At 47.4% G+C, this 26,625-nt stretch overlaps 2 protein-coding genes across 3 annotated transcripts; both read right to left on the reverse strand.

Annotated features, from left to right (window-relative positions):
• Positions 1–656: 656 nt before the first annotated feature.
• On the reverse strand, positions 657–9,142 carry LOC142992563 (ethanolamine-phosphate cytidylyltransferase-like). The gene is made up of 13 exons (XM_076143041.1): positions 8,878–9,142; positions 4,957–5,045; positions 4,236–4,397; positions 4,064–4,130; positions 3,883–3,967; positions 3,738–3,779; positions 3,024–3,156; positions 2,798–2,880; positions 2,630–2,707; positions 2,402–2,467; positions 2,236–2,301; positions 2,033–2,121; positions 657–1,937 (listed from the first exon to the last, which is right to left on the reverse strand). The coding sequence occupies exons 1-13, from the start codon at positions 9,009–9,011 to the stop codon at positions 1,823–1,825; spliced, it is 1,209 nt and encodes a 402-aa protein (XP_075999156.1). The 5' UTR covers positions 9,012–9,142; the 3' UTR covers positions 657–1,822.
• Positions 9,143–11,465: 2,323 nt separating this feature from the next.
• On the reverse strand, positions 11,466–26,387 carry LOC142992758 (transcription factor MafG). Of its 2 annotated transcripts, none has more exons than XM_076143298.1 (3): positions 26,257–26,387; positions 16,392–16,464; positions 11,466–16,156 (listed from the first exon to the last, which is right to left on the reverse strand). In XM_076143298.1, exons 2-3 carry the CDS (start codon positions 16,425–16,427, stop codon positions 15,704–15,706), a joined length of 489 nt encoding a protein of 162 aa, XP_075999413.1. In that variant the 5' UTR covers positions 16,428–16,464; positions 26,257–26,387; the 3' UTR covers positions 11,466–15,703. The 2 variants fall into 2 exon arrangements, with proteins under 2 accessions (XP_075999413.1, XP_075999412.1); XM_076143297.1 differs by lacking the exon at positions 26,257–26,387 and adding an exon at positions 25,510–25,985.
• Between the last annotated feature and the right edge of the window lie 238 nt (positions 26,388–26,625).

Consider the following 26,625-nt stretch of genomic DNA (forward strand, 5'->3'; position numbering starts at 1 on the left):
GAGTTCTGCGGTTCGCCTGAACATCTACACACAACACAGGTAAGTTGATCGTCACTGTGACTGCAGAGCTCATTTAATTGATGAGGAGCACGTGCGGGAGCAGGTACACTTCCGGTTAGGTCTTTCCAAATTACACGCGCTTTCAAAGAAGGCGATGCGTTTTTTTCCTTCAAAATAAAACTCCCGCAATCTGCTTTCTTCTTTATTGTTCGAATGTGTTTGTCCATGAACGCGTCATGATGTAGGTACATAATCCTCTACTAATGGAAATGCAGATCCGTGCATTCGAGCACAATGAAGTTACATTCTGCAAACTGAATTTGAGTATTCATAATTAAAGATTCATCCAGTTATCTTGTTTGTCTGCGTTTACCAACATCCTGATAATTAATAATAAATAATCCGATCAATTTAACTAATCAAAGGTAATTTATGTGTCTAACCCTGGGCCTCAGCTGACTCAGGATCAGCTCGCTTACCTCATTTGGCAAATCAATAGTTTAGGTCCAACACATTTTGTTCTAGACATTTTCATATTTTAGTAAAAACAAGACGAAAAAGAGCTTTTCAGATTAATTATTATTGTCGGCAATAATATACTGTAGTTGAATCGGTTTATACATAGCGTACATACATACAGAGTATAGTCCACAGAATACATTCCATACTTTACATACAGACATATTATGTTTCTGAAACAAGTCATAGTGAATGGAGAGGAGGTGAGTAAAATATACATGTACAAAAAATATATTATATAATTACATTTGATATTTAGATAGTGTGAGAGGTTGAGTTGAAATCAAGTCAACAACAATGGACATCTGCAATATTTCTCTACGCTTTGACATTTCAGTGTTAAAAGCATCTGTCCAAACTCTGTAGCTTTCATTCTTTTAATAACTTTTAAGGAGTGTTTGTTTACAAAAACACATAGAAAGAAAGAAGGAAAGAAAGGCAGAAAGGCAGAAAGAAAGAAAGAATAAAATTGCACTGAAGTCAGGTGTGCAGGTCTTGACAGTGCGTGTCTGAGTTAAAAAGCTGCTCTAGTCATTGCAAGCAGTCATCTGCTATGTACATGAGGTCCCATATTAAATATATTTTCACTTCCAAAGGCTTAAGAACCCAAGTAAGAAGCGAAGGGTAGTCGGCATGGTTATATCATTCTTCCACAGTGGTCAGTATATGAAGGAAAGATTCATAATCGAGAAAACCCCAAGCTTCTCCTGAGTAAACCAGCCGATGGAATACTTCATAAAATACGGACAATCTTTCACCCCAGTGGTTTGAGCCTCCTGCACAGAGCCTTCCATCACTTTATGATACATACATACAGCACATACGTGTACACACTAGCTGAGGGCCTGTGGAGGAAGCAGCAGAAGCCTCCACTCGAAAAAACGTCCACTGTCCTCGTATCAGGCTCGTCCCCCAAACTCCCACCGTAAAAAATAGCTAGAAACCTAACATTACATACTGACGACAGAAATAAAAGGAGTTGAAGACTGAAAATCATCTGAAGATATAAAATGGACATTTGAAGTAATGTGGTCCCGCCCATAACTCAGGGAACAGCGGACAGTTCGTTGGTATGGGTGATTTGTTAAGTGACGTTAGCTGGAGTCACGTGTGGTTGCATATGCGGTACAGACGCTGAGGATCCACACACACGCACTCGCACCCGCTCATACACTCACACACACACACATCCAGCAAACCTGGCGATCCCAGACGGCTGCCGGAAACGTTCGTAACACTTACGAGGAGGGTTGATTTGACTGTACGAGAGTTGAAAGTGGGTGGAGTTTGCCGGCTGGTCCTCCTACAGCACAGCCTGAGCTCTTCCTTTAGACTTCTCCTCCTCCTGCCGCTTCATGGCCTGGATCACCGCGATCTCCTTGGCCTCTTTCTTCTGGTTCCGTGCTTCAAACAGCAGCCTGAATCGTAAAGCAGAGGTTGGAGAAATGAATGCGTGAAGTGTTTTTGCAGGTGTTTCTTAGGGTTGGGAGGACACTGGATGGTTTGTTTGAACCTGTTTTTGATTATCCTCTGCACGATGGCGTCTGTGGTGAGGCTATTCCCACTGTCAACCGTACGCAGGATTCCTTTCCTCCTAGGCTCCTGGATATGAAGTGAATATTATATATGAATATCATATTATCAAACAAATGTTCTTTATCAGTGCTACATTTCATTCCATTCATGTTTTGTTGTGAAACTGCTGGGAGGTCTCACAGCATAAGGGTCCGATCCGTCCTTGTCAGGGTAGATCTCTGTTTTTCCATGGCAGACCAGATCCACCTGTGAAGAGGAAGCACATTTGAGTTACGATTTAATTTAGTTTTGTTGCAAATGTCACCATCTAGCTGTGCTTAGTGTATTTTTAAAGTGCATTATTTACCTTAAAATGGTCAAGCAAATCTTTTGTGACTGCAAATGGGGCTCCTATCACCACTTCAGAGACATACTGTGGAAAACACACACACACACACACACACACACACACACACACACACACACACACACACACACACACACACACACACACAGACAATGTCATGTTTGGTTCTTTAAATGTGCACTTGGAGATAAGCAGGATACAGACAGGAAGTAAAAAGGGAGGACGCACTCGACAGGCCAGCACACTGAGCGTTCTCTCGTGCACGTTCATGATGGGGTAATTCTTCCCTTTGTAACGATTCACCTCCTGAAACAGAAGAACAAAGTACAAATCTGCAGTGTGAAACCTCAGATCGTTAAAGGGAAACTTCAGATCTTTAAAGGGAAAGAGTCTCACCTGATCAAAGTGCAGCCCCACTATGATGTATGGCTTTACTGCCAGTTTATGCACCGCTTCCAGAAAGTCCACATGGCCGATGTCTGACAGGGGAGAGGTCAAGGGGGCATCACAGAGTCAGAGTCATGACATTCTAGTTCTTAGAAACCACGATTGCTCAGGTCGGCCTCTCGTTTTATTACTATGAATGTTCGCCGTTTAAGATAAAACAGGTGTAAAAAGATACGGAAGAGGTCAAAGGCTCCTGCCACGTAGATGATGGTGTCGCCGGGTTGAGGCTCCTGGCCCGAAGCGAACTGGATGATCTTCTGTGACGTCTGCAGGAACTGAGACACCCCTGTCCATGGACTGTGGCCCTTCTGAACATGCGACCCCCATAGTCCAGAAACAGACATAATAAGTACAGAGCCAACAGAGACACACATATGAAGCATGAATGTCATCCTGCCAGTCGCCTGTGCAAACAACTACTTCTGTAGCATTAGCGCCACCCTGTGGTGAACGGAAGGATGTGACTTTTGCTTTGCTTTGGTTTAAACGCTGCTGCCGAATCAGCTATTATTCAACCCCGGCCAGATTCATAGCATTATTCTTCCACTCAACCCTCGCCTGCTTTCACTATTTGGTTCTGCAGTATGTTGACCCTGGTTTGTTCTCTCCATCCTGGGACAGAAGTGTCATTCATCACTAAACTGGCAACGTTGCAACTTGGTTATAAATTGTGTCCACAACAGTTCTTTGTCTGGTAATGGTGTCGGCATCCAGCCCATGTGGCGACTTGGCTGACAAAACGGAGGCAGAGAAAGAACAATTTGGCTCCGAAGAGGCCAGAGTGGAGAGTTTGGCTGCGAGCTGCGTTTACTACGACTTTGACGTTGGCTAGGAGATGAGCGACGACGCCGCAAACAGGCTGGGGAGATTTAATGGATGTGGTACGTACCTTTCCAAAGTTGTCTGTGTGCTGCTGATAGTCTGAACTATCCTACAGAGAGGAGAGGAAAGGAGAGGAGAGGAGAGGAGGAGACTTCATTAGACGGAGGCGGGCGAGAGGAGGACTCAGAGTGAGAGATGAAGGCCTCACTCACAATGTTGCTGTGGTGTGCTTTGGTCATCAGCAGCATTCTGCCCACCAGGTCTGTGGTGGAGACTCCCTGGGTTCTCTTACACTCCCTGTGACGGCGAGACAAACAGAGGAGCTGTCACCAACGCGGCTTCAGTCTCCTCCCGGATCATCATCACACGTGCAGGAGGAGAAACCAATCTCACCTGTAGCGTCCCGACTTCTTCACCTCTTCATACGTGTCCTTCCCGTCCACTGTTAGTGTGATGTCATCTGAAACACACAGACAACATACATCTGGTTTCATCTTGTTGTGACCTTTTCACCTTTGGACTATGTAAGAAAATGTGCCGTATTGCGTGCGGTTGTCATGGTTACCTCCGTGCACACAGAAGTCACAGTTGTACTTGTCCAGCGTCTCCAGCGTGGTGACGTACGGCGCTCCTTCCACCACCTCATCAACCCATTTTATGGCGCGCACCATCTTGTACCGCTCCTCCTGAGTGAAGACCGGCGGGCCCTTGTGCTTTGCGATCTCACCTTAACACACACACACATATATAACAGTGATGACTCGCATTTTAACAGAATGCAGGGGAGACAAACAGCCTTAGCGTTACATCGCGATAAGCACTTTTATAGTGACTGAACGCAGCGTCACCCTCATCAAGGAGATGTTCCTTTATCACAGCGGTAGAGAGAAAGGTCGCCGCTATCTGTGCTCACTCCGTCTCTTATCGTGAACACTGTGCGTCAGAATGCGAGAGGCTGAGCTGAACACACTCACTCGGACCCTGTGGTGCTGTTACAGCGTCTCTAATCATGCCGGGCCTAGCTGCTACCCGCCTCGCTGTTATGGGACTGACGAGAAAACATCAATAATATGGAACTATAAAGTTATTCTGCTCTGTAGTTCAGCCCTAAAAAGTCGTATTTTTGTGAAGCAAATATCTCCCAGTGCAGCAATATTACTTTTATATTACTTCTATATTATTTTGCTCGTCTCCTGCAAACACAACATTAGCAGAATCACCTCCCGATTAAGAGAAAATACTTGTTTGGGTGCGACACCTTCGCGTTCTTCCATCCGCAGACTTACTGTCGGTGTGAACTCCAACGATGAGGTAATCGCCCATGGCCTTGGCCTGCCGCAGCTGGTTGGAGTGACCGTAGTGGACCATGTCGTAGCTGCGAGAGGGGAAACAGATAGGAGGTCAGCGAGGAGCGGCTGGGAATGCGGCTGCTGCTGCTGCTGCTGAGTCTGTGCTGCATTCACTGGTAATCAGAAATCTGACGGGTAAAAGTCGACAGCTCAGAAATATCAGAACACAAAATATAACAATGTGTGGATAAGATGACAAGAATAAAAGGTTTGTGTCCAGCAGCTGATATTTCAGGCTCAGATGTCACAGTGTCCTTGATTACAGCTGAACCATAAAACGACTCTGACATCATGATTCATGTGCAGCCCAGAAGTGAAAGGAAACCAGCCATCATCTGTGAGCTCATCTGGATATGGATGATGTGCTTGGCGTTGATCTAATCCACCCGCGTCACATGATATGATGGGAGAGATCGTACCATAATAACACTGGAATTAGAATTTTGCTACTACGTAAGTGAGCAAAATAAGAGATTGAGAGATTCCGTTTGCCGTTACGCTCATAAAAGCGTTATTTAAATATTATATAATGTCAACTTCATGTCTGTATAAACACCTGCAGGCTTGTTAAGATTCACTTTGACCCCAATGACCCCAACCCACGCTCATATAAAAGCTCACACAGCTGTTTCAGAGTGACACACCTGGAGATCTCACACCTCAATCTACAGAACAGACGTCAGATTTGGCAGAAGGAGACGTCAAAGTGAGCGCAGGTGCTGCTGCGGTCGCCCCTGAGTGGAGTCACTGCACAAATCCCTCCTTGGGAAGCTTCCTGTGCCAGCGATTAACTCAGCAAATTAACAAGACGGCGACATAATGAGGCAGCGCTGAAAAACCAAAACAATACATTTGATGAGTGTGTGTTATTTATTTATAACGTTAAAGTGCAGCAAAAGTCAGCATCCTCAGGCTTAATGAGCGGGACGGCTCTATTTATAGCAACCTTACGTTTACTAAAACAGACGGTGGAGTTGTAAGACTTTGTTCGCCGCCGTCGCCGCCGTAACCGAATCCCCCACGCTGCTGTCAGCCACTAATGAAGGACAGCATCTGTGTGTCACTGTACACAGCCTGACTCAGCACAGGCCGGGAGACACTGGGGCGCAGTGAAATCCCCTCCAGCACTGCCACACCTTAAACAAACTAAGGTAGGCCCAGTACCACACACACACACACACACAAACACACAGGGGAAAGCCACAGATGGAAGCTTGTTTTCTAGGAGCTTTTTCCGCTCGTCTTGTGCTGTTAATCAGAGTTGAAATGAGATCCACGTGAGGCGGTGCGGGGACCGGGGGGTGAGACGTCTGGAGGTGAAAGGGGTAAAGGGAGGAAAAGTTTGGGAAACCGCAAGAGCAGGAAGCTGCTGTACGGACGCGGAGCTCTACGGTATCTGGTTCGACCGCACTCATGTTGTATTTTTTAGCAGAGATGGATGGCGGGGGGGGTATCACAGCCAGACGGTGAATTATTCATCAGTGTTGCCTGTTAGTGGACACCCGAACAGCACCTAAGCTGCTCCGGAACAAAAAACCAGACAGGCCAGGGAGCAGACAGTGAGCCAGAGCAGCGAGGAGACGTGGAGGACAAACCGGGGGGAAAAGGTTTCAGTGTTGCTCATGTCTGAAAAAGACGGGAGATCATGAGGTCGTAACTGTGTCGAAGACGTGGAACGCAGCGTGAAACGAAGCGTGAAAGCAGCGATCCAAGCGGAATGAATCGGAGAAACTGTGTGGGTTCCTTAGTTTAAGCCTTTAAATGGTTTGTTTGTTAGGACTGGAACAACAGATGCACACAGGAAGAGGAAGCAGGACTTTACACGCTCCCTTTACACGCACCCGTGACAGACGACCTTTAACCCCTGATGAACCTAGTACTGTGCGGAGAGGAGGAGGTCCGTCGCTCCTCCTCGGAATTCGCCTCCGGGCCAAACTTGCTGACAGTGCAGAACGTGAGCGACAGCATGGCCCGGGGAGAACAATGCACTCTGTGACGGAAAAACAAGCAGGTGTGGGCCGCAGGGGCCAGAGGGGTTAATGACGCACAGTTGACATTCCCTCTCTTTGCGTGTTCAGCCCACCGATGAATATTCCGGCATTCCATATATTCTGCAACATTCCATTTAACTACTTTAACTACAAAATAGAGCGGCTTCAGCTAAATGGCAGCGACACTGGGATGGAGCGGCGCCGTGCGTCCGTCGGCCCAGGTGCAGACATTCAAAACAAAGCCTCGTCTCCACACCGTGAATGCCGGGTGAGAGAGCAGTATCGATACAGGTATTGATCTGTTTCCACCTTTGATGAAGGGACGGAGAGATGGAGACACTGTAGGGGGGGAGGGGATACGCAGCAAAAAGGTCCCCAACCTCATCATCAATCAAACTGAGGGTGTGGATGCTGCAATTAAATCACCAACAAATACACCAACATATGGACCCCAGAAGGATTCAATGGTATTCCTACTGTCACTCAGCTTCCTCTGCAGCTTCGGCCTCTTGTGTCTTTGACTTCAGACTTTGAGCCTCTGACACATGAGCTTAGTGATGTCATTGGTTTTGCCACCTTAAGTGTAACGTACAGTACAGTTTCATTTTCCATCATCGGTCACATTAACGGCACCTGGCTGAGCACCAGCTGAGTGAATTGTAATTGTTTCTCTAAACTCCATTGCATCACGCTGAAAGAGGAGACTTTGTTTGTGCAGGTATCACTGTGGCATCATGGAGGCCTGTGTGTGTGTGTGTGTGTGAGTGTGTGTGTGTGAGCAGCACGTCAAGGAACTCCTATGTTCTGGGTTTGAATCGGGATCTAGACTGGAGACTGATGAAGCCGCAGCAATGCCACATTTCTGTTTGATTGTTTTAACTTTACAGCCAAACTCATAATAACTCTACACTGTGATAGAGTCATTAAGTTACAGTTAAATTTAGTGTGATAACAACACAAAGCCTCACTAACAGCACACAACGGAACTCAATGTTGATGCTGAATGCCAAAAACTGATCCACCAGCAGAGCTCAATCAATGAATCAATCAATTTAGATCAATTGTACTTATCCTTTAATTGCTCTGATCAATTCTGTCGCCTTCTAATGCTCTCACGCTTGGTTTGGTCCTTTGTTTTGTTTATTACACCACTGACTTGGAATGAATATACAGCGTGAGAATAATCACACATTTGTAATGGCAGAAAGTGAGAAAACGTCTAGTCGGCATCATCTTCATCATCTGTGGCTCACTGCGTCTCTTCACTTCACACAGGGTTTGATCATTCTGTAGTGAAGGTATGAATGGGAGAAATACTTAAAGCCACTATAGTATTGTTGACTGTGTGTGTGTGTGTATGTTTATGTGTGGGTGTGTGTGTGTGTGTGTGGCCAGTGCAAAGAGAGGTATTTGCGTCAGTGTTGTGGAAGAAATATCATAGAACATCTTGAGGAGGTTCCTTCTGCATGACATGACAAGACGTGAGCGGCATAAAGGGTTTGAGCAGCAGATATACTATTTACTATGTCAACATCACATAATCCAGTTGTGTGTGTCTGTGAGAAGAAGCAATTATTATGATAACAGCTACAATGTTTGCATCCATTACTGTCCTCAATGTCTCCTGAACTGAGCTCTGGAGTGTGTGTGTGTTCCATCAGACCACTGGTGTGTTAGAATATAAGTGATATAGCAGGATGTTAGTATGGAAGTTAAAGTAGTGATGTGTATGACGTGAAGCAGCAGCAGTGAAGCTGAGAGGCTGAAGCTGAAGCAGGAGGCCTGGAGTCATAAATGTCCTCGGTACCAGCAGCCTGCAAACACATCTGCATCACATATCGCGCGATCATCCAGCCGGGTTACTCACCATCCATCGCACCACACCCGGATCTTTCTCCTCCTCTTCTCGGGACTGCAGGCTGCACCTCCGGGGCTCGTCCCTGCATCTTTACCGGCTGACGGTGTGTTAGCCGGGGGGTGGTGGTGTCCGTTCTTGATCATGTCGTGCGTGAAGGGGGCCAAACCCGGTGAGTGTCGTGTAAGTGCAGCCTCTCTCTCGGGGTTACACAAGCGAGGCCGTGGCGGGGTGGATGGATGGATGTTCGGGTCCCGGTGCGCGCAGGACAGCCGGTCTCCGTGTCAGCGGCAGCAGCAGCAGCAGGAGCAGCAGTTACGCGGTGCGCCAACGCCTCCTCCACCGGCGACGCAGCTACGCACGACGCACGACGCCCGCTGCGTCAAGCCGGTCAGATAGTCGACAAAGGGTGACGGAAGACAACGCAACAGATAAACGCCGCACAACACAGACTGGCCCTCGCGGATTTTATTTTGAAAAGCTTAGACGGAAACTCAATGTTGACTTTAGGTGACGTGACAGAGACTGAATCGTATAAGTGCCGGTGCATAGGGCGACATGTTGTTATATAATAGCGGCATTATCCGTTGGTACCATGTGACTGTGTGATGTGATGTGATGTATGGATGCACAACAACACTAACTACAACGCGAATATGAGTTGAATGGTTTGAGAAATGTAATTAGGAGTTAAATTAATATGACCTAAATACAAAATAAAAGTACAGACTGTTCTATTTTAAAATATGAAAATAAATATGGAAAACATAGCGAATGTCCTTAATATATGGGCTGCATTGCATCCTAATGATTTAAAGATATGATAAATAAATACAAAATAAAGAATGCTAATCAATTTTGCAGCCAGAATAGGATGTGAGCAGGTGTTGGCTCTCCTGTGCCCGGGACAGAGGCGATGAAGGTGTCTGGTCAGGTGTGACCTCTGCAGATGTGATATTCGACCCCTCAAAGAACTGCAGGATTTTTTTTTACGCATTACCTGTATCATGTCACCATAGAATTAATATCCCAACATCACTAAGAAAACAAGTTATAATAATGTGTAATAATAATATCTGTAATAATAATCTGTCTCTGCAGCGTGAAACTACACACTTCGACTCCTCCTTATATCCTGCTGCCTTGCTTATGTAAGCTTATTTGGAGATTAATGCCTACTCAAACAACACATTCAACACGTTACCCACAAATTACTTTTCAGTTCGTTGACAGAAAGACAGCCTCGTGTTTGGCGCCACCTTGTGGAGGACTCCTGCTAAATAACCCATATTTCCATCATAACATACAGTTTAGTCTTTACACTAAAGTGCCAGCAGAGGGAAACCTTTATCCATGGATTGCTTAGGTGGTGCAAGGTAAACTGTTGTTGAGCGGTAATCTTCACTCCACTGTGTTGTCTTTTGTTCTCTCTATTGTCTGTAATCTTTCATCTCAGTTGTGGTGCGCGCAGAATTTCCTGTTGTTGCCGAGATGCCACCAATATCCTGACAAATCAGGGCGTCTGATATGAGAGTAAACATTTCTGCTGCTCTACTTGATGTGCACCAACACAGCACCTTTACCTGCTTCAAATAATTGCTGATTTAGAAGAGACATCCCTCAGTGTTAGCCACACACACACACACACACATGCACACATATAGAAATGTGGTATGGAAAGGCGACATTTGCAGCGGTGTAGTTTCACGCCGAGCTTTGGCAGGGCAGGGATGGTAAATGAACGACTGCGCCTCACTAATGGCGATGGCAGCCTTAATTGTAGAGCAGGCAGTGGTGTGAGAACTGGGGCAGGCACCTGCTGCAGAAGTGGGTGAAGATGAAGAATGTTGTCCTAGATTGCCCACCAGCTCACCTTAACCCAACCCGCCAAATTAATCAACTCTTCAGAGGCCATCCGGTTGTCTGGGGCAGGCATCGGAGGAGGGAGAGGCACATCTTTTAAGGCACAGGTCACACAGACCTGTAGGAGCCTCCTCCTCCCTCTAAGGGGAGGAGGAGGAGGAGGAGGGAACAATGCAAAGAGCCGGAGCACACGCGGGGGTTTGGACTTGCCCTGCAGGAATGGAGCGGTAAGATGGAGCTCGTCTTGAGCCATCTGTCTCTTTGTCTGCCGGCCTGCTCTCCTGAGATGTGTTTTGAATGTGTGCTGGGGTTGAGGAGGGTGATGTTTGATGAGGTGCACTGAGGCAGAGGGGGTTTAGGAGGCCCACAGGGAGCAGAGATGACTAACTCACTACTCCTCCTAATCTAGGACAAGCACACCTAGACATCCTTCATGACTCTAATGTTTTACGCATGTCGGGCCAAAAATATGTCCGCTGAGGTTAGTCAAAGTGGGTCGCCCGACGGCTTTTTTTGGATCACAGAAAAAGAAATCGTGCCATCTAAATGATCGCTGTCTTCTCAAACCCACCCTGGACGGCAGAAAGCCTTCCCCGCTAGTTTATTTTTACAAGTATCAAACTAGGTCAATGACGCCACAGAATATGACAAAAACCCAATTTCCCACTGTTTCAAAGCCTCAAAAAGACACCACAGGTTGCTCGTGAGCCTTTTTCAAAACATTTTTATTGGTCTTATAGAAAATAAAGTAAGCTGTATCAACAAACATACAATATATACATCAATAACTTAGACACCTCAGAGAATCACGTTTAAATCCACAGTTGTTACTGTATATATGAATACATAGTACTTATCTACAGATTGCAAAAAAGTACAATAATTTAATTTATAAATAGTTACAACGAACTATTTTCTGTTTTGATACAAAGTACTGCAATATTTTTATTACAACCCATACAGAAAAATAACAAAAACAGATTATTACCTTTTGTATTACTCGCTTTATAGTCAGATTTTTGAGAACACAGACCGACTCCATGGAGCAAGAGAAAAACCTGCACAGTCAACTGTTTACAAAGCAGAACGTCCATGAAAAAAGCCAAACGTCTGGAGAGCTATTAAAGTCAACGGCCACACAAGTGCTGTTAAATCCTCTCTAACATGTCGCTTAAGAAACAAACACAAAAGAAGAAGAAGAAGAGGAAGGAGAAGAAGAAGAAGCTAGAACCAATTAAAAAGGAAATCTGCAGAACAAATTACAGTGTTAAGATCAATTTCAAATACACGCACACACACACACACATACACACAAGGTATGGAAACAAAAAACGTCGGTGGATGATGTTTCGGTGAACAATCAGCATTGTATTGACTGGTGTAGCAGCAGAGGAACCTCGAACTTCACAATCACACACACACGCACACACAAGAAACAAAACAAAAACACGAGATATTGCAAGTGGCCCTTGTGACAATCTACCGAAGCATCCGTCTCACATCCAGCCAAAATATAAATATCAAAGTTGGACTCAAGGTAAATAGAGAAACGAGAGAATTTAAACGTGTCCCGCAAAAAAACATTTGCTCTTTCACTTTTTGGGACGTCAAATCTAAAAGGGGCGAGAGAAAGAAACATCTTACAAGAAAACTACAAAACCACCAGAGCGAGAGTTATTAAATAATACACCAGAATCACTTAGAGACGATATTGATTTACATCTTACAGCTACTCTTTCACACCTTTCCACTGAGTTGCATATTAAGGGTCACTTCTTCACAATGGTCATTAATACCTACTGCAGCTACATACTTATACATGTGTGTGTGTGTGTGTGTGTGAGAGAGAGAGAGGGACAGAGAGAGAGAGAGTCATCGTCGTTGTCGTCTCTAGTGGAGATCGGAGAGAGATTGGTCGACGGTGCCGCTCCGAGGGGGGGGAACACCTTTTTAAAAGACACTTCACACGGACAAAGATTCACTCCACAAGACTTTAGCCACGGCAATAAAGACGCCAACATCAATACTGGGCTACGTCGAGAGCCAGATATACAGTATATTTTCCCCCCACAGTAAACCAGTCCGTGTAGATAGAGCGAGAGTGAGCAGCGTGCGGATATGGGGGAGGGGGGGAAAGTGGGGATGAGATATAATAACAGATTGATGGCCGGCACGCTGGGCTGGCACGGGGGGCTTTGCAGAGATGCGGTTCAGAGAGAGAGACAGAGAGAGAGAGAGAGAGAGAGATTGTACACCGAATGCTTTGTACAGAAGGCAAAAAAACACCTGGGTGTTCTCAGACGGAAGGCCCCGGTATACTTCAAAAACACACACGGGAGGAGAAGCTGGTGAAACACTGCATGCGGTACAGTTCTAAGAGCCGGAGTTTGTCGGGGGGAGAGCCCCTGAACATAAAAAGCCTGGAGTCTGGACTGATTTATGCCCCGGAACCTTCTACCTCAAATAAAGTGGACTGGGGCCTGTTCAGTTCTGACTAGCAGGAGCGTTCCAATTGTTTGGATGAAGTGCATTTTTTTTTTCTTTTTCTTCTGTCATTGTCATTACGTAACTCGTTTCAGCTTCAGGTGTAAAAAAAATGCTTCATTGTTCAGATTCCTTTTTTTAAAGAGGGCGAGGGGAGCAATGCGACACTTGGCACAGAGGAAGAAGAAGGAGAAGGAGGAGGAGGAGGAGGAGAAGAAGCGCTGGCTGCTGTTGATTGTAATTCTACCTGGTCTTCCTGTGTCTGTGCGTGGATTGAAGCCCTTTATGACGTGACTTATTATCAAAGGAAAGAAAAGCAAAGCTGAAGATGAACAGAGCTGCTGCCACCCGCGCCTCCCTGCTCCTCGTCTACACAAACGCTTTGTTCGCATCTCGTGACCCGTTTTGTCCTGAGCAAAACAAGCAGCGGCAGCTTAGTGCATACGAACCCTCAGCCAAACCCCCCACAGTCTGAGAACCATTTATACACACTGCTGCACCTTTAGGCTGTTTGACGCCATCGCACTTCAAAGTTTACAACAAGGTTTGGAGAGAACACAGCTGGAGGGAAAGTGTTAAAGCTGCTTTTCAAACATTGCCTTTAGTGTGTCAAAAAACATCATTTTTCTTTTGACGTTATTTCTTTTGTTCCAGTGAATCCACGTCAAGCCGGTTCAGTTCTCAAACTGCAGAAACAAAGTCTGGTATGTACTGCCTATGTGAGGCCTTTACAGTGTGTACATACGAGTACACAGTGAGCACACGGGACCAGCTGCACTGTTTAATTAGGAAGATTTAGCTTATGGGGCCTTTAAAAAAACATTTTTAAAGAATAATTTCTTCAATTATTTAGATTTATCAATAATTCAGAATCTATCATTTTCAATTGTTTCGATTTTCTACAGAAATTAAACATTATAATAATATTATATTTTTCACCTCGAGTACCATCAGTGGACCGCGCCCCACAGTTTGAGAACCCCTCACTCAGGCTTACAGGTTAGTGAGACTCTTGTGATTTGTTCTTCACAAGAATGCAGCTTCTGATTTATTTTCCTCCCCCCCTTTTTTTTTTTTTCGTTTTTTTTTTTTAAATCCTCAAATTCCCAAACGCCATTCCACCCAATTCTGTCTCTTTCGAAAAAACCCTTTAAATGACGACGTGATTGGGTAACTAACACCGAGGAAGCGGAAAGAGATATCACAGATGCCAATACGCACAAAAGACAATTGACCTTGTTTACACCACCTAGATTAGCTCTACAGATTTTGTTTTAAATAGCACAGCATTGACATCTATACAGTGAACGACACTGCCAACTTGTCACTTACACGTCACGTCACGCGCTACCTCACAGTACGCGCCTAGTCACTAGAAAAAGCTATCAGACTTCAATAGTAAGCCACTTTTGGTACAATTGCAAAAAAGATATCACAGGTTGTTTTTGTTTTTGTTTTTTGTCACATTTTTCTTTTTCTGTATTTCTAGAAACAACAGAATCTACGTAGTCATAAAAACCCCAAAGAAAGTCAACATTCGACAAAGAATTCTACACCTTAACATTTTTCAAACAGTAAAGCTCGTGTAAAGATTTTCTCTTTTTGGAAACATCCGACCGCCCTGGCGACGAGTCATTGCAACAACAACAACAACAAAAAAAAAAATGCAATATATGTCTTTTAAACAAAACTGGAAGATATTTTCTCTATGGAGCGAAGAATGACGTTTCAAAAATGTCTTGCGGATGACGTCGTCCCCCCACAAAACGCGAGGATATTACTGTAATAACATTCAGCTTTTTCAGATATTCGTTGAAGGGGTCTCGTCGTAGCGGGAACGGCGCTCAGCTTTCCCGCAAACGCGTCGTTTGCAACTGCTGATCGTTTGAAACGTTTTCCATTCCCCCCCCGTAAATATGCGAGACCTCTTTGTATTTTCAGTGCATACGTATATTATTGCATCTACCAGTCATACTGATAACGACAAGTTCATTAAAGCCTGTCACACACACGTGAACACACAAAAACAGGACGATTGCTGGATTTCGGGAGCGTTTTTCCATACTGAAGATTCTTGACGGCCGACCGACAAAACGACAAATTGGGACTAATTTGCTATTTAGGGGTTGAGTCTGGCCGAGAAGTGGTGACTGTTTGTGATCCGTCCTAATTGGAGTCAGTGCATCATAACAAGCCGCTCTGAGGACGGAGAAGAGGGAGCGTCCAGAGAAAAACAGGAAGTTAACAGTCTGACTCCAGTCAAATGCTTATTCTGTTGTACTTTAGTTAACACGGTCACATTACTCGATTAATGCTGCTCCCCCTGAAGCACAGCGTGTGGAGTACAGGTGCAGGAGGTCCAGACGTCAATCTGAGAGCCAATCGAGAGAAGGGGGGCAGGATTGAGAAATGGTGGTCTGATATTGGAGCGTGTTACGATGCACTGACTCTGTTTTTAGTCTTCAAATTCTACGTGCCGTCCTTCTCGCTACTACGACCTAGCCTCCGTTTTGGATTTGACAATGGTGATGACGCTGGTGGCAGCTACTTTACCGGGGATGAGGGGCCCTATGACGGAGGCCATGGGGCCCCTGGCTGAGGTGACGGGGTTGCGGGCCACAGTCCTGGCGAAGCTCTGCAGGGCCTCGTACTTTGAGCGCAGAGCGTCCAGCTCCACCTTCATGCTGGCGTTCTCCGTGGCCAACTTGTCCACCTCCTGCTGCAGCTGGGCCTTTTGCTTCTCCAGCTCTTCCTTCTGAGTCACGCGCTTCACCCGGCAGCTGGCGGCGTAGCCCCGGTTCTTCAAGGTGCGCCGCCGCTGCTTCAGCTGCAGGATCTCCTCCTTCGTCAGGCCCCGTAGGTGCTGGTTCAGCTCCCGCACCGACATGGTCACCAGCTCGTCGTCCGTCAGGCTGGTGCCATTTTCCCCCGGCTCCCGCTTCACCTGAGAACACACACGCACAAACACACACACACGCAGAGAGAGGTGAGCTCAGGCTTCTCCTTATATTGACAATACAATAAATTCTGAAAAGTAAGATGTAACTTTGAATTCAATCCAAGACTAATATGTTATGGGGGAATGAATAATAATTGCGGTTGACGGTTGAGCTCTATATAGGATCCAAACAAGTAGAACGTGTTTCAAGGAGGATGTTTAGAATAATCCTTCATGCTACCTTCAAGGCCTTGTTTCCCTTGTTTGTGGTAGTCATGCCACGAGAGCCGCGTCCACCTGTGCTGCTGGTCGGTCTGCGGATGAGAAAAGTCACCGTGAGTACACAAACAATACCAGAGACCAGAGACGATCTCACACTGATAATTCCTTTGAAACACACAAGAAAGCCTCAACACTTCTTGGCGAGGAAGCGACAGCATGACTAAGCTCTTTCCACACAAAAGCACAAAAGTGGGTCAAGGACTTCAGACTTCTTTGTAATAAATGCCAAGGCCGTTTAGAAAGTGATACCTGGAGCATTTTTGCACCTGTTGTTAGGAATGAATAGCTCGCTGGTATTTCCCCCCTTTGACACGGGTCAGACTGAGCAGCGCCGGGCCGTACGGGATTAACGAGAGGAGGAAGAGCTTTAGAGGGGGGACTCGTTTGAACTCGCAAGACGCGCAAGATCAAAGCAGGCAGGCCGCCGCCGCCGCTGGAGCGACGCAGTGAGGACAGGAGGAGGGCGATGTTTAACTGGCTGGCAGGAACACACAATGATTTCTTGGAAAACAAAATTTGAGAAAGGGACGCGTCCATCATGAGCAGGAGCAGCAGAGGACACGGGCTGAAGGGAATGGACTGGAGCTTTTTAACACACACACACACACACACACACACACACACACACACCCGCACACGCACACGCACACGCACACACGCACACACACACACAGGGAAACACCCAGAGACGCTTTGTGAGTGAGAAATCTAACCTATTGGTGTTAAGACTGACAGGAGGTTGGGTGCCGTCCCCACCGAGAGCTCTGCCACAGGATAAGAGTGCACCATAGACACACATACACACATGCCACAGGCACACACACACACACACACAAAGTTGTGGCCTGGGTGCCTTTTACACTACACACAGTAAATGCTGCGTCAGCGACACAGGCACCCACCACAGTCAGCCCAGCCAGCACATTGCACCGCTAAGCTGATTTACAAGGCACAGCAGTGTGTGTGTGTGTGTGTGTGTGTGTGTGTGTGTGTGTGTGTGTGTGTGTGTGTGTGTGTGTGTGTGTATGTCTACTGAGCACATAAACAAATACATGTGGGCTCTTACAAATCTTTGGTATCCAACGAGGAAAAGAATCCTTCAAAAAAAAGAAGAAGAAGAAGAAGATGCTTCTGTGTTTAGAGATAAACCGAGGAGTCGTGTGTGTGTGCTGAAGTGCTGCAAAGATGGCCAGGACATTACCATGGCAACCCAAAAGGGGTGTTACAGGTGGAGCGGTCACCTGAGTCAAACCGGGAGAGACAGAGGCTTGTTAAAAATGACCTGAATACCGACGACACGATCGCAAACCGGCTCAGGACTTAACACGGAGGTCAGACTGTGACTCGCATCCCCGACGCCTCCACCTCACAAAAAGCTCCTCAGGGGGAAGAGAAGGAAAAAAAACACACACGCTGGCGTCCCTCACCGCCGCACAGATATATAAAAAGAGTCTCTCATGTTTTCCACTGGAGGACTTTCTATTAAACGCCGCACTCTCATCCCTGTTGGTCCGTCTATGAATAGCGGGGCTGATAGTAACACCTCACCTTCCACCGGGCGGCCGTGACTCATTTCCAGTAAGCATTTGGAACCACAGATGCAAAAACATAATGGGATAATGGTCCGCCTGATGATGCACAGATAATGGACAAACAGGCAGGGAAGTACTCCGCTAATAGCTACAGGGGGGGGAGGAGGGGGATGAGCGTAGAGAAGGGGGCCGCTTCTTCCAAAAATTTGATATAAGCTTCGCACCCGACACCTCCCTCCCCCCCCACACACACACAGCTGCCTCGGCCCTCGAGCATTGTTCAAAGCGGAATCCTGGAAATGCAGAGAGAGAGAGACACAGAGAGAGAGAGAGAGAGGGAGAGAGAGAGAGAGGTGGCATGTCGTCCAGGTTGAAGAGGCATATTCTGTCTGGCAGCTGTGGAGGAGAACGCAAGGGGCACCTCGGCGTGCTGGAAGCTCTCGGCCGTGTGACACTGTGGGAGAAAGGAATCGCGTCCGGGGTTTCTGAAAACCCGTCAGCGCCCCGGCCGCTGCCAACAGACGGCGAGCTCCCAGTGACAGGGCATGGCAGCGCAACACACAGACAAGGTCCAACGCACAGCTGCTCCCCTCCCCTGCGCTGCCACCAGGCATGTCATACCTCAGGCCCAGACAAAGAGGCGAGCTCACACACACACACACACACAGATAAAGAATGGTGTATCGTCGGCGTGTAGGTTTATAATCACTTAAAGAGGAGAGAAAGGATTGGGACATTTCTCCCTGTGTGGTTGTTATTGTGCAGGATGCCCTTGTGTCTGACAGCTTCACCCTCTTTACTGTCGCACTTGAGGGAAAGTGGATGCCAACTTCTTCCCTCGCACAGAGCGCAGACACATTACCGTCTATTAATGACTCCGGGGTCTTTTGTGCGTGCCGAGCGAAGGCGGCGGGAGGTGAACGGCGTGGCGTGGAGCGCAGCGCAGGGGCCGGTGGAGGAAAGGAAAGGAAGGGAGCGAGCGAGCGAGCAAGCGAGAGAGCAGAGGACACACACACACACGCGGTGTCTTTTGTAGGTGCTTGCTGAATTTTTATGAATTGCCCCGCAAAGAACGCTGACAAATCAGAGCTGATTGCTTGTGGAGGAGAGACATCACACCCACAGGAAATAGAAAACGCTGAGTGTGGTCACCCGGAGAAAGGCAAGGAGGGGATGGTGTGAGAGAGACAGACAGAGAGAAACAGAGAGAGAGGCAGAGAGAGAGAAAGAGACACAGAGAGAGAGGCAGAGAGAGAGAAAGAGACACAGAGAGAGAGGCAGAGAGAGAAAGACACAGAGAGAGAGGCAGAGAGAGAGAAAGAGACACAGAGAGAGAGGCAGAGAGAGAGAAAGAGACACAGAGAGAGAGGCAGAGAGAGAGAAAGAGACACAGAGAGAGAGGCAGAGAGAGAGAAAGAGACACAGAGAGACAGAGAGAAAGTGGAGTGAAGAGAGAAAGAGAGAGAGAGACAGTGAACAGCCTTGTGAAAAATGCCCGCTCGACACATTTAGAGGAGCTTGAGAAGAACAGGTTGAGGGAGAGAAAAACACTGATCTCAGCAAGGACCACAACCAAGGTGCCAATTAGGAAGTTGTGAAGTTGAACTAGCGCGACGAGAGCGACCCGGCCAACCTTCAAAAGCCGTCTGCCTTCCTTTACGAATCGGGCGGGCGGGGGCGGCGCGCCAAGGCGGGGTCGTCTGGGGTTAGAGTCTGGGAACGGCAGAGAGAGAGAGAGAGAGAAGACTGTGGCGGGAGATAAACGCTGATGTGACACGGCCAGGTTGGGCCTTTTCCTGCCTGTGTCACGCTTTAATGATCTCATCCCCTCCGTGGGATCTCTCCAGGGGATCTGCCGGGGATGGACACCATTATCTAGGGGACCCTTTGTTGGGGGGGGGGGGGTGGCGAGGCGAGGCGAGGCTCCCCTACAGCATCTGCACGCCGCATCCCCTGATGAATATTTATCACTGTCGTACAGCGCCTAAGGTGGGGATGGGGGAGACGAGGGCGGGAGGGAGGCTGAATAAAGACGCTCGGGAGGTGATTCTTCAAGGATACATCCAAGGATCCTTCATCAACGGCTGTCTCAAAATGACGGTGGGCTGGTGGGGGGGCTGGGGGAGAGCGTGGCGGGGGCTGGGGGGTTGGGGGGGGCTGGTTGCCGGTTCTGGAGGTGGCACGCGTGGAGGTAGAGGGGCTGCGAGGAGAGCCAGCTCCACTTGACAGCAGTGTAACGAGATTATCAGGGCCATAAGAGCAAGCGACACACACAAAAAAACAAAAACAACCCAGCAACCTGCCGGAGAATCCAGATTACAACGCCGTCTGCTTCCCTGAATACTAAACGCGGGCGGGGAGAGGACTAACAGGGGCGCAGACTTCAACCCAGACACCAGAGGGGACGGCGTATCTGTGTGTAGCCGCACCAACACCCGTTACAGAAACAAGCACAAGCCCCGTAGAAATGCAACTGGGACGTGATGGATTCTTGAAAGGCGTCCGAGTTCTCTTGGCACAGGCAGGGATGTTAATAAAGTGAATAAAACTCCAGGGTGTAGGTGCGCTCTGATGAAAGCACAGGCAGCGTCCAACCATGAAACCAACAACCCAATAGCGTTTCACACCAATGGAGAGAAAGAAAGAAAGTAAGAAAGTAACAATGAGCCGTTTCTCTCAGACTCATTACTGCCTTTCCTCTGCAACGACAAGATCTGTAAGGAAGGCAGACGAGCGACGGCGGCACATAGAAGTGACTGAAGATCACTGAAGATTGACGCAACACACGGTCGAGGGCTCGACATGGAGTCTGTATGATCGCCTTATCGGTTTCCTCGATCAATAATTGATGAGACTTGTAGCCTCTCGCTCCATTATCGTGGACTTTCCGCAGGAAATAGAACGCCGATTGACCACAAAGATACTGAGAGGCCGACGATGATAAGATAAGTGTGTGGGACGAACGCAAGAAACTAAACAAAAAATACATTTCAATACGTGTCGGCAATTTTGGCTTATCATTTAAATCCTAAATGAATCTGGTTGTTATTTGTCGTCTTGTTGTTCGAAGGGTTAACACACTGAGCGCAGCCAATAATTGAACTCAAACCCCCGTAAATAGTCGTTCTCAACAGTTCGTGTCTGATCAGAGCGACTCCATTTACTGCCTCCCTCCTCGTTCAGAGTGGAAAGAGATGGCAGAGATATTCAGATCTAATCATTCTTCCCTTCAGCCGAGTGAAGTCAATTATCAAGCAAAGCTGCATGTGCCGGCTGCCATTTAACTGCAAATTAAAAATCAGACTCCTCTGATAGCTCTGGAAGAATTACTGGGAGACTGGAGTAAACTTATGGAAAACTGTGTGTGTGCGTGTGTGTGTGTGGGAGGGAGACGGAAAGACACAACAGGCAGAGAGGAGGGAAGCTATTAACCACTAAGTATTCAGAGCGTGAAATAAGAGTGACAAAAAGAGGGAGAGGGGAAATCAGTCAGCAGTTTTTTTCCGGGGGGGGAAACGCGATCCGCTCGTAGTAGAGGGGGAAATACTACGCCGACACGTCTGACCGCTGGAGGGTGAGGGCCACGGCGGCTCGACGGGCAGCCGGTTCGGCGGGGGTTGTGTTTTTATAATCGACGTTGTATTACAATGATTTCCAATTAGCAAATCCCACGAGTCAAAGCGGCTGCAGAGTGGAAAATCTCCCACGTTATTGTCTTGGATGGACGAAGAAACAGCTCAGCGGCGCCCGGAAACGTGTTCCAATTAGAAAGGTTGAGAATACAGAGTGAATGTGTGACGCCCAGTGATGCGTCGACGTAAAGGCCTGTTAGAGAAAACTGATCCGTCACCTTCAGATCATTGATTCCACCTAAACGTTACACTAGATTTACTCTGAGATGAATGATGCTGGGGATTCAGATTACAATGAGATGACAGCAACGTTTTTGGTATTTTATGATGTGTGTTTATATGTGTTCATTCTCATATTTCCTTTTCTGTATAAGCAGGGGATTCTACGTCAGATTCAATGCAGCGAATTGACAAGCAAAGTGGCTCAGATACCCGGAACTGTTCACTTTTTTTATCTTTCCATCCATATTATTGTCGTATTTTTGCGCATTTCATACACTGGACTGTGTTTTTTCCTCTAAAAAGGCAAATCGGGGGTTAAAAACAGCCCTATACAGAAAGAGCAACATCTTCTCCACTGGTTCAGATGGAAAGTTTGGTCAAATTCCCACAAAATTTGATTCCTTGACGACAAAAATGTGCCCCGGTCCAAATTGGCTCATTTCCTCCCCTGACACAGAGAATGCTGGGTAATCTGGACTTTATGTTGGAATGATCTCTGTGATTTGTTTTATTTCCAGAGGATATGAACCAAGGCCGATTTATTACGAGATCAAAATTGACGCCCAGCTGCATTAGGACCTTAAAAACATGACATATGGGCGGGAGTAGAGCCTGCAGACCGGCGTGTGGCTCATTTACGTTGGCAATTTGCATCCAGTTCATGTTTAAAAACGAACACATGAATCAGGGGGGGGGGGGCTGAATACTTTCTGAAGCCGCTGATAATGTGAAGCTTATTTAAAAGGGACTTTGGTATGGACTCCTTTTGCGTTCACCAGCGAAGAGAAGAGATTTCCAAAGCTCTAAAGCCGTTGTTTCGCCGTGTCGGTGTGAGCAGCAGGAAGGAGAGGAGAGGAGAGGAGAGACTTCATTGGCCTTCCTCTGTATCCGCCTGGAGGACTTGATTAAAAGGGAAGAGAATAGCGCGTGATACGTCGGCCTTGCTCTGGCAGAGGAAGTAAGGGTTGCCGGCAACCCACACAGAGGCAAAACCACCGGCAGCTCCACTGTGCAGGATGCATACATATTAAATGCATATTGACCTCGCAGCTACCGCGGCGCCATTTCAGAACAGCGGGCTAAAGTGAAAGCGGGGCGACGCGTTTCAGCGCTAATTCGAGTGAAATCATCGAGATCACTGCTGTCAATGTTGATCTAATCGCTGACTCTCGGGAGAATATCATTGCATTTGTTGATTTTCTCCGGAGCTCTCTGATTCCGATACAGTTATCAAAGTTATTACCTAAAAGGAACAAAGGCGCTAATTTGCATTCACAACACCGCTGGCGGTCAGTTCATTTTTATAACATATGATTGATGATGTCTGCCGACGGGACGTTTGATGAAGCTCACGCTCAATGTGAAACCCGTGATTATGTCGACCCAGAGTACAGCGGAATCTTAAAATTCAATTAAGACGGATGCTTTTAGTGCAGCCAGGAATGAATCTTTAACCTTTGTTTGACCCGGATTCGTCCTGCGTGTCACCGTCCTTTCCTTCCCTGACATTTCCCCTCCATGACGTGTCTTAATAACAACGCCAATCTAGTCTCTTCAAACACCCCCAAAAACCAAGAATCCACTCAATCCCTTCCATTGTTATTCAGTCAATTCAAGTCCAAAATACCTGCGTGACACGTTTCTCTAATGACCTCTAATTCTCGAACAAATAAATCAACCGAGCGGAAAAATAGGTTACATGCAAAGCGTCAACCACTGAACAGCTTGACAGTAAAAGTCGCTGTGTTCTCTCGGAATTTTTTTGGCTCCTCCAACTTACGAACACACACACACACACACACACAGTAGTAATGAACATGCCAAGGCTAACTCCAGCTCCGAGTGGAAATTCATCAAACACACTTGCCACTCTGTCTGGATGAAAGTATTACTTTGAGAAGTGGAGCGGGCATATCGCAATGCTTAGCAATCATAATCCTCACAACACTTGCAAGGGGTTTCATCACCGACATTCCCTCCCCATTGCAAATATATATATTTATATATATATTGATCTTCTCCGTACCCTTCAGGCATTCCTATTTCCCTGTGCAGCTTAAGCAGCACTTTTGTGGACAAATCCCACATTTGTGTTCCTTTCTGGGGGCGATTAATTGTCCTGAATAGGCGGAACTGCTCCCAAGGCGGAGCTGCCTCGGCTACACAAAGGTGCTGGTGGCCACTGTGTTCTCTGTGCCGTGTAGGGTCTTGCCTCGTGTTTCATCAACCTCACACGTATCCTCTTCCATCCTCCGCCGCCTGCCCGTTCCCAGCGACGCCACTGGGTAAGGAGCTGTGCACTGGGCTCACCTCTACGCTCTCCCTGCCTCATTTTTATCATCGCTACCTCGGTGCAAGAGGCCATAAATCTCAGAGGTGATCTCCATCACTCCCCGCCTCCATCCCCACGCCGCTGCCAGCCCCCATCAGGCTTCCAGCGCGGGCCCTCATCTGTTCTTGTTACCTGCAGAGAGCGGCAGAGATGGGCATTACGCCTTATTGCAAAAGCTGGGGCTTGTGATGTGGGGCTGGACTGTCTGCTAAACACACTTCAATGCACCGCTCGCATGAACAAAGATGATGAAATAAGTTGAATATCTGAGCAAGAATGGGCAACTTCTATCTGTTTGTCCCTGAGTATATGCTCAATAGTTTCCAAGGTGACTTTGCAGTTGCACAGAGATTCTCCATGGATAATTCATTACCTGGTCTCCATAAGGAGCCTTTCTAATTGGCAGCACATTTCAACATGCCACACACACACACTTAAAACAAGAGCATCTGGCAAACACAAATAAGGAGAGGAATCACATTTAACCTCCTATTCTGCAAGGCAAACCTGATGCATGTGCAGAATGCCCCCACCACACACACACACACACACACACAGAAATGGATATTCTAAACTGGTATTTTATGTCACCACACAGCCTGAATGGAGACTGTTTTTAACTTCCCATGCAGCTCATGAACATTAATGACCCAGTTTAAAGCCAGACCGGTTGATCACATTATATATTGCTTATCGTGCATTTTTTCTCTAATGGATCTGACATCTGCGTTGACATCCGCGCGCTCAGTTGTTGCTGTGCATGCTCGCACCCTGATTGTTGATGTGCTCGCACGATGACAGCGCTGCAATCAAACGCACCTTCTGAGCTGCATGCAGATGAAGCGCGCTTGATAAACGCATGATGGTCATCACTTGATGCTCGCGGGTCTTGACGACTGAGTTGGGACGATAAATCAGCCGCGTTTTCGATCCATCTGCTCAGTATAACGGCGGCGCGGTGATAAACATCGATCCTGATCCGCCAGAGCAGACCTTTGTCCGGCGGTGCCATATTTCGAGGGTGGGATTCTTAAAACGTCTAAATACACCATTGTGATGATTCAGCATGATGGAACAATACCGCTGCCTGCTGTGGTGATAAAGCGACGCTGTGGTTCAGAGCCAAGCCGCGGTGTGAAAGCCTAGCACGGCGGGTTTGGTTTGATTTGATTTGCCAAATGCCATTGTTAGAATTTGACCAGCGGTTCCCATGGATTGCCACTTCAGGTGAACCGATTCAGCGCCGCTACCGAGACGACGAGTCAATATGAAAGCATGTGAATGTACAGTGATGAAGAGCAAAGTAGAGAGCTGTGTTGGTGTTTGTGCATGTATGTGGTGAGGAATGCTGTAACCCACCTGATCTCACAGCCACACCGCTGCCTCCTCCACTTGCGCTTTGCTCCTCTTCACAGCGAGGTGATGAAGCAGCAGGTTTGAACGGCGAGAAGCGCATGAGTTGACAAACCGCCGAGAAGAAGCGCCACGGAGGCAACGAGACGCTTCGGAAATCCACTTATGCACCCGCCGCAGCCTAGTTGTGGTGAAACACTTGTGCCATTCCGCGGACGCGTCTCTCCAGCGCCTACAACGCCTGCTCGCCAAAGTGGCAAACAACTCCCCGCCTACAAAACAAGCGAGCGAGGAAATCCCCGCGTTCCGCTTCCCTGCTACGGCGCTACCGGCGAGTCCTCGACGGTGTAAATTACGCTCCACGAGTGGACCGTAGCTGCGAATTAAACCCATAAAGGGAATGACACATTTCACCCGTGGCTCATTACTGTATACAAAATATTAGCAGCCATCTCAGCATGGCAACAACCACACCACCACCAATTGCGTTTAACCGAAAACGAGCGTTTCCGGGAACGAGTTATCAAATGAAAAACACTGGAAATGAACCACCTGCGTTTTAACGGCTTGACATACAATGGCGCTTTTACTTTGAAAGGGAATACTGTACACTTCCGGCGTGGTATCGTTCGTATCGCGCTGACTTGACACAGCGACTGATAAGAGGCTAGCCCGTGAAGCTAGCCGAGCCGCGGCCAGTTTTGTCAGCGGCGAGACGAAGACACATGCACACTCAGCAGTACACAAACTCACCTGAGCAGATAAACTCTTCTTTCGAATGGCGCAGTTGTCAATGTGCTCCGGTAATAGAGGCGCACGGCGGGCCGGACATGAGCGGAGCAGCCGCGGTCCAATCCCACACACAGTGACACCGGACCGTACAAACCCAGCTCGCGCTCCTCTTGTTGATTCCTTTCTCTTGTATCGGAGCCAGACGTCATCGTGTTTGGTCACGTGTCTTCATTCATGAAGGGCATTCTTTCATCCCAAACAAACAAGTGTTTTAGGAAGAAAGACGAAATAAATAAAAAGGATTTGACCCAAAGAAGTGCGCGCTGTGGCTGCTTACACCGCCCGACTGCCTGCACCGTCCTGCACTCTCAGCGTTAACGACTCACAACC

The sequence above is a fragment of the Genypterus blacodes genome, unplaced genomic scaffold, assembly GCF_046128005.1.
Source record: "Genypterus blacodes isolate CSIRO-AG114 ecotype Tasmania unplaced genomic scaffold, CSIRO-AGI_Gbla_v1 ptg000022l_1, whole genome shotgun sequence".
Lineage (NCBI taxonomy): Eukaryota > Metazoa > Chordata > Actinopteri > Ophidiiformes > Ophidiidae > Genypterus > Genypterus blacodes.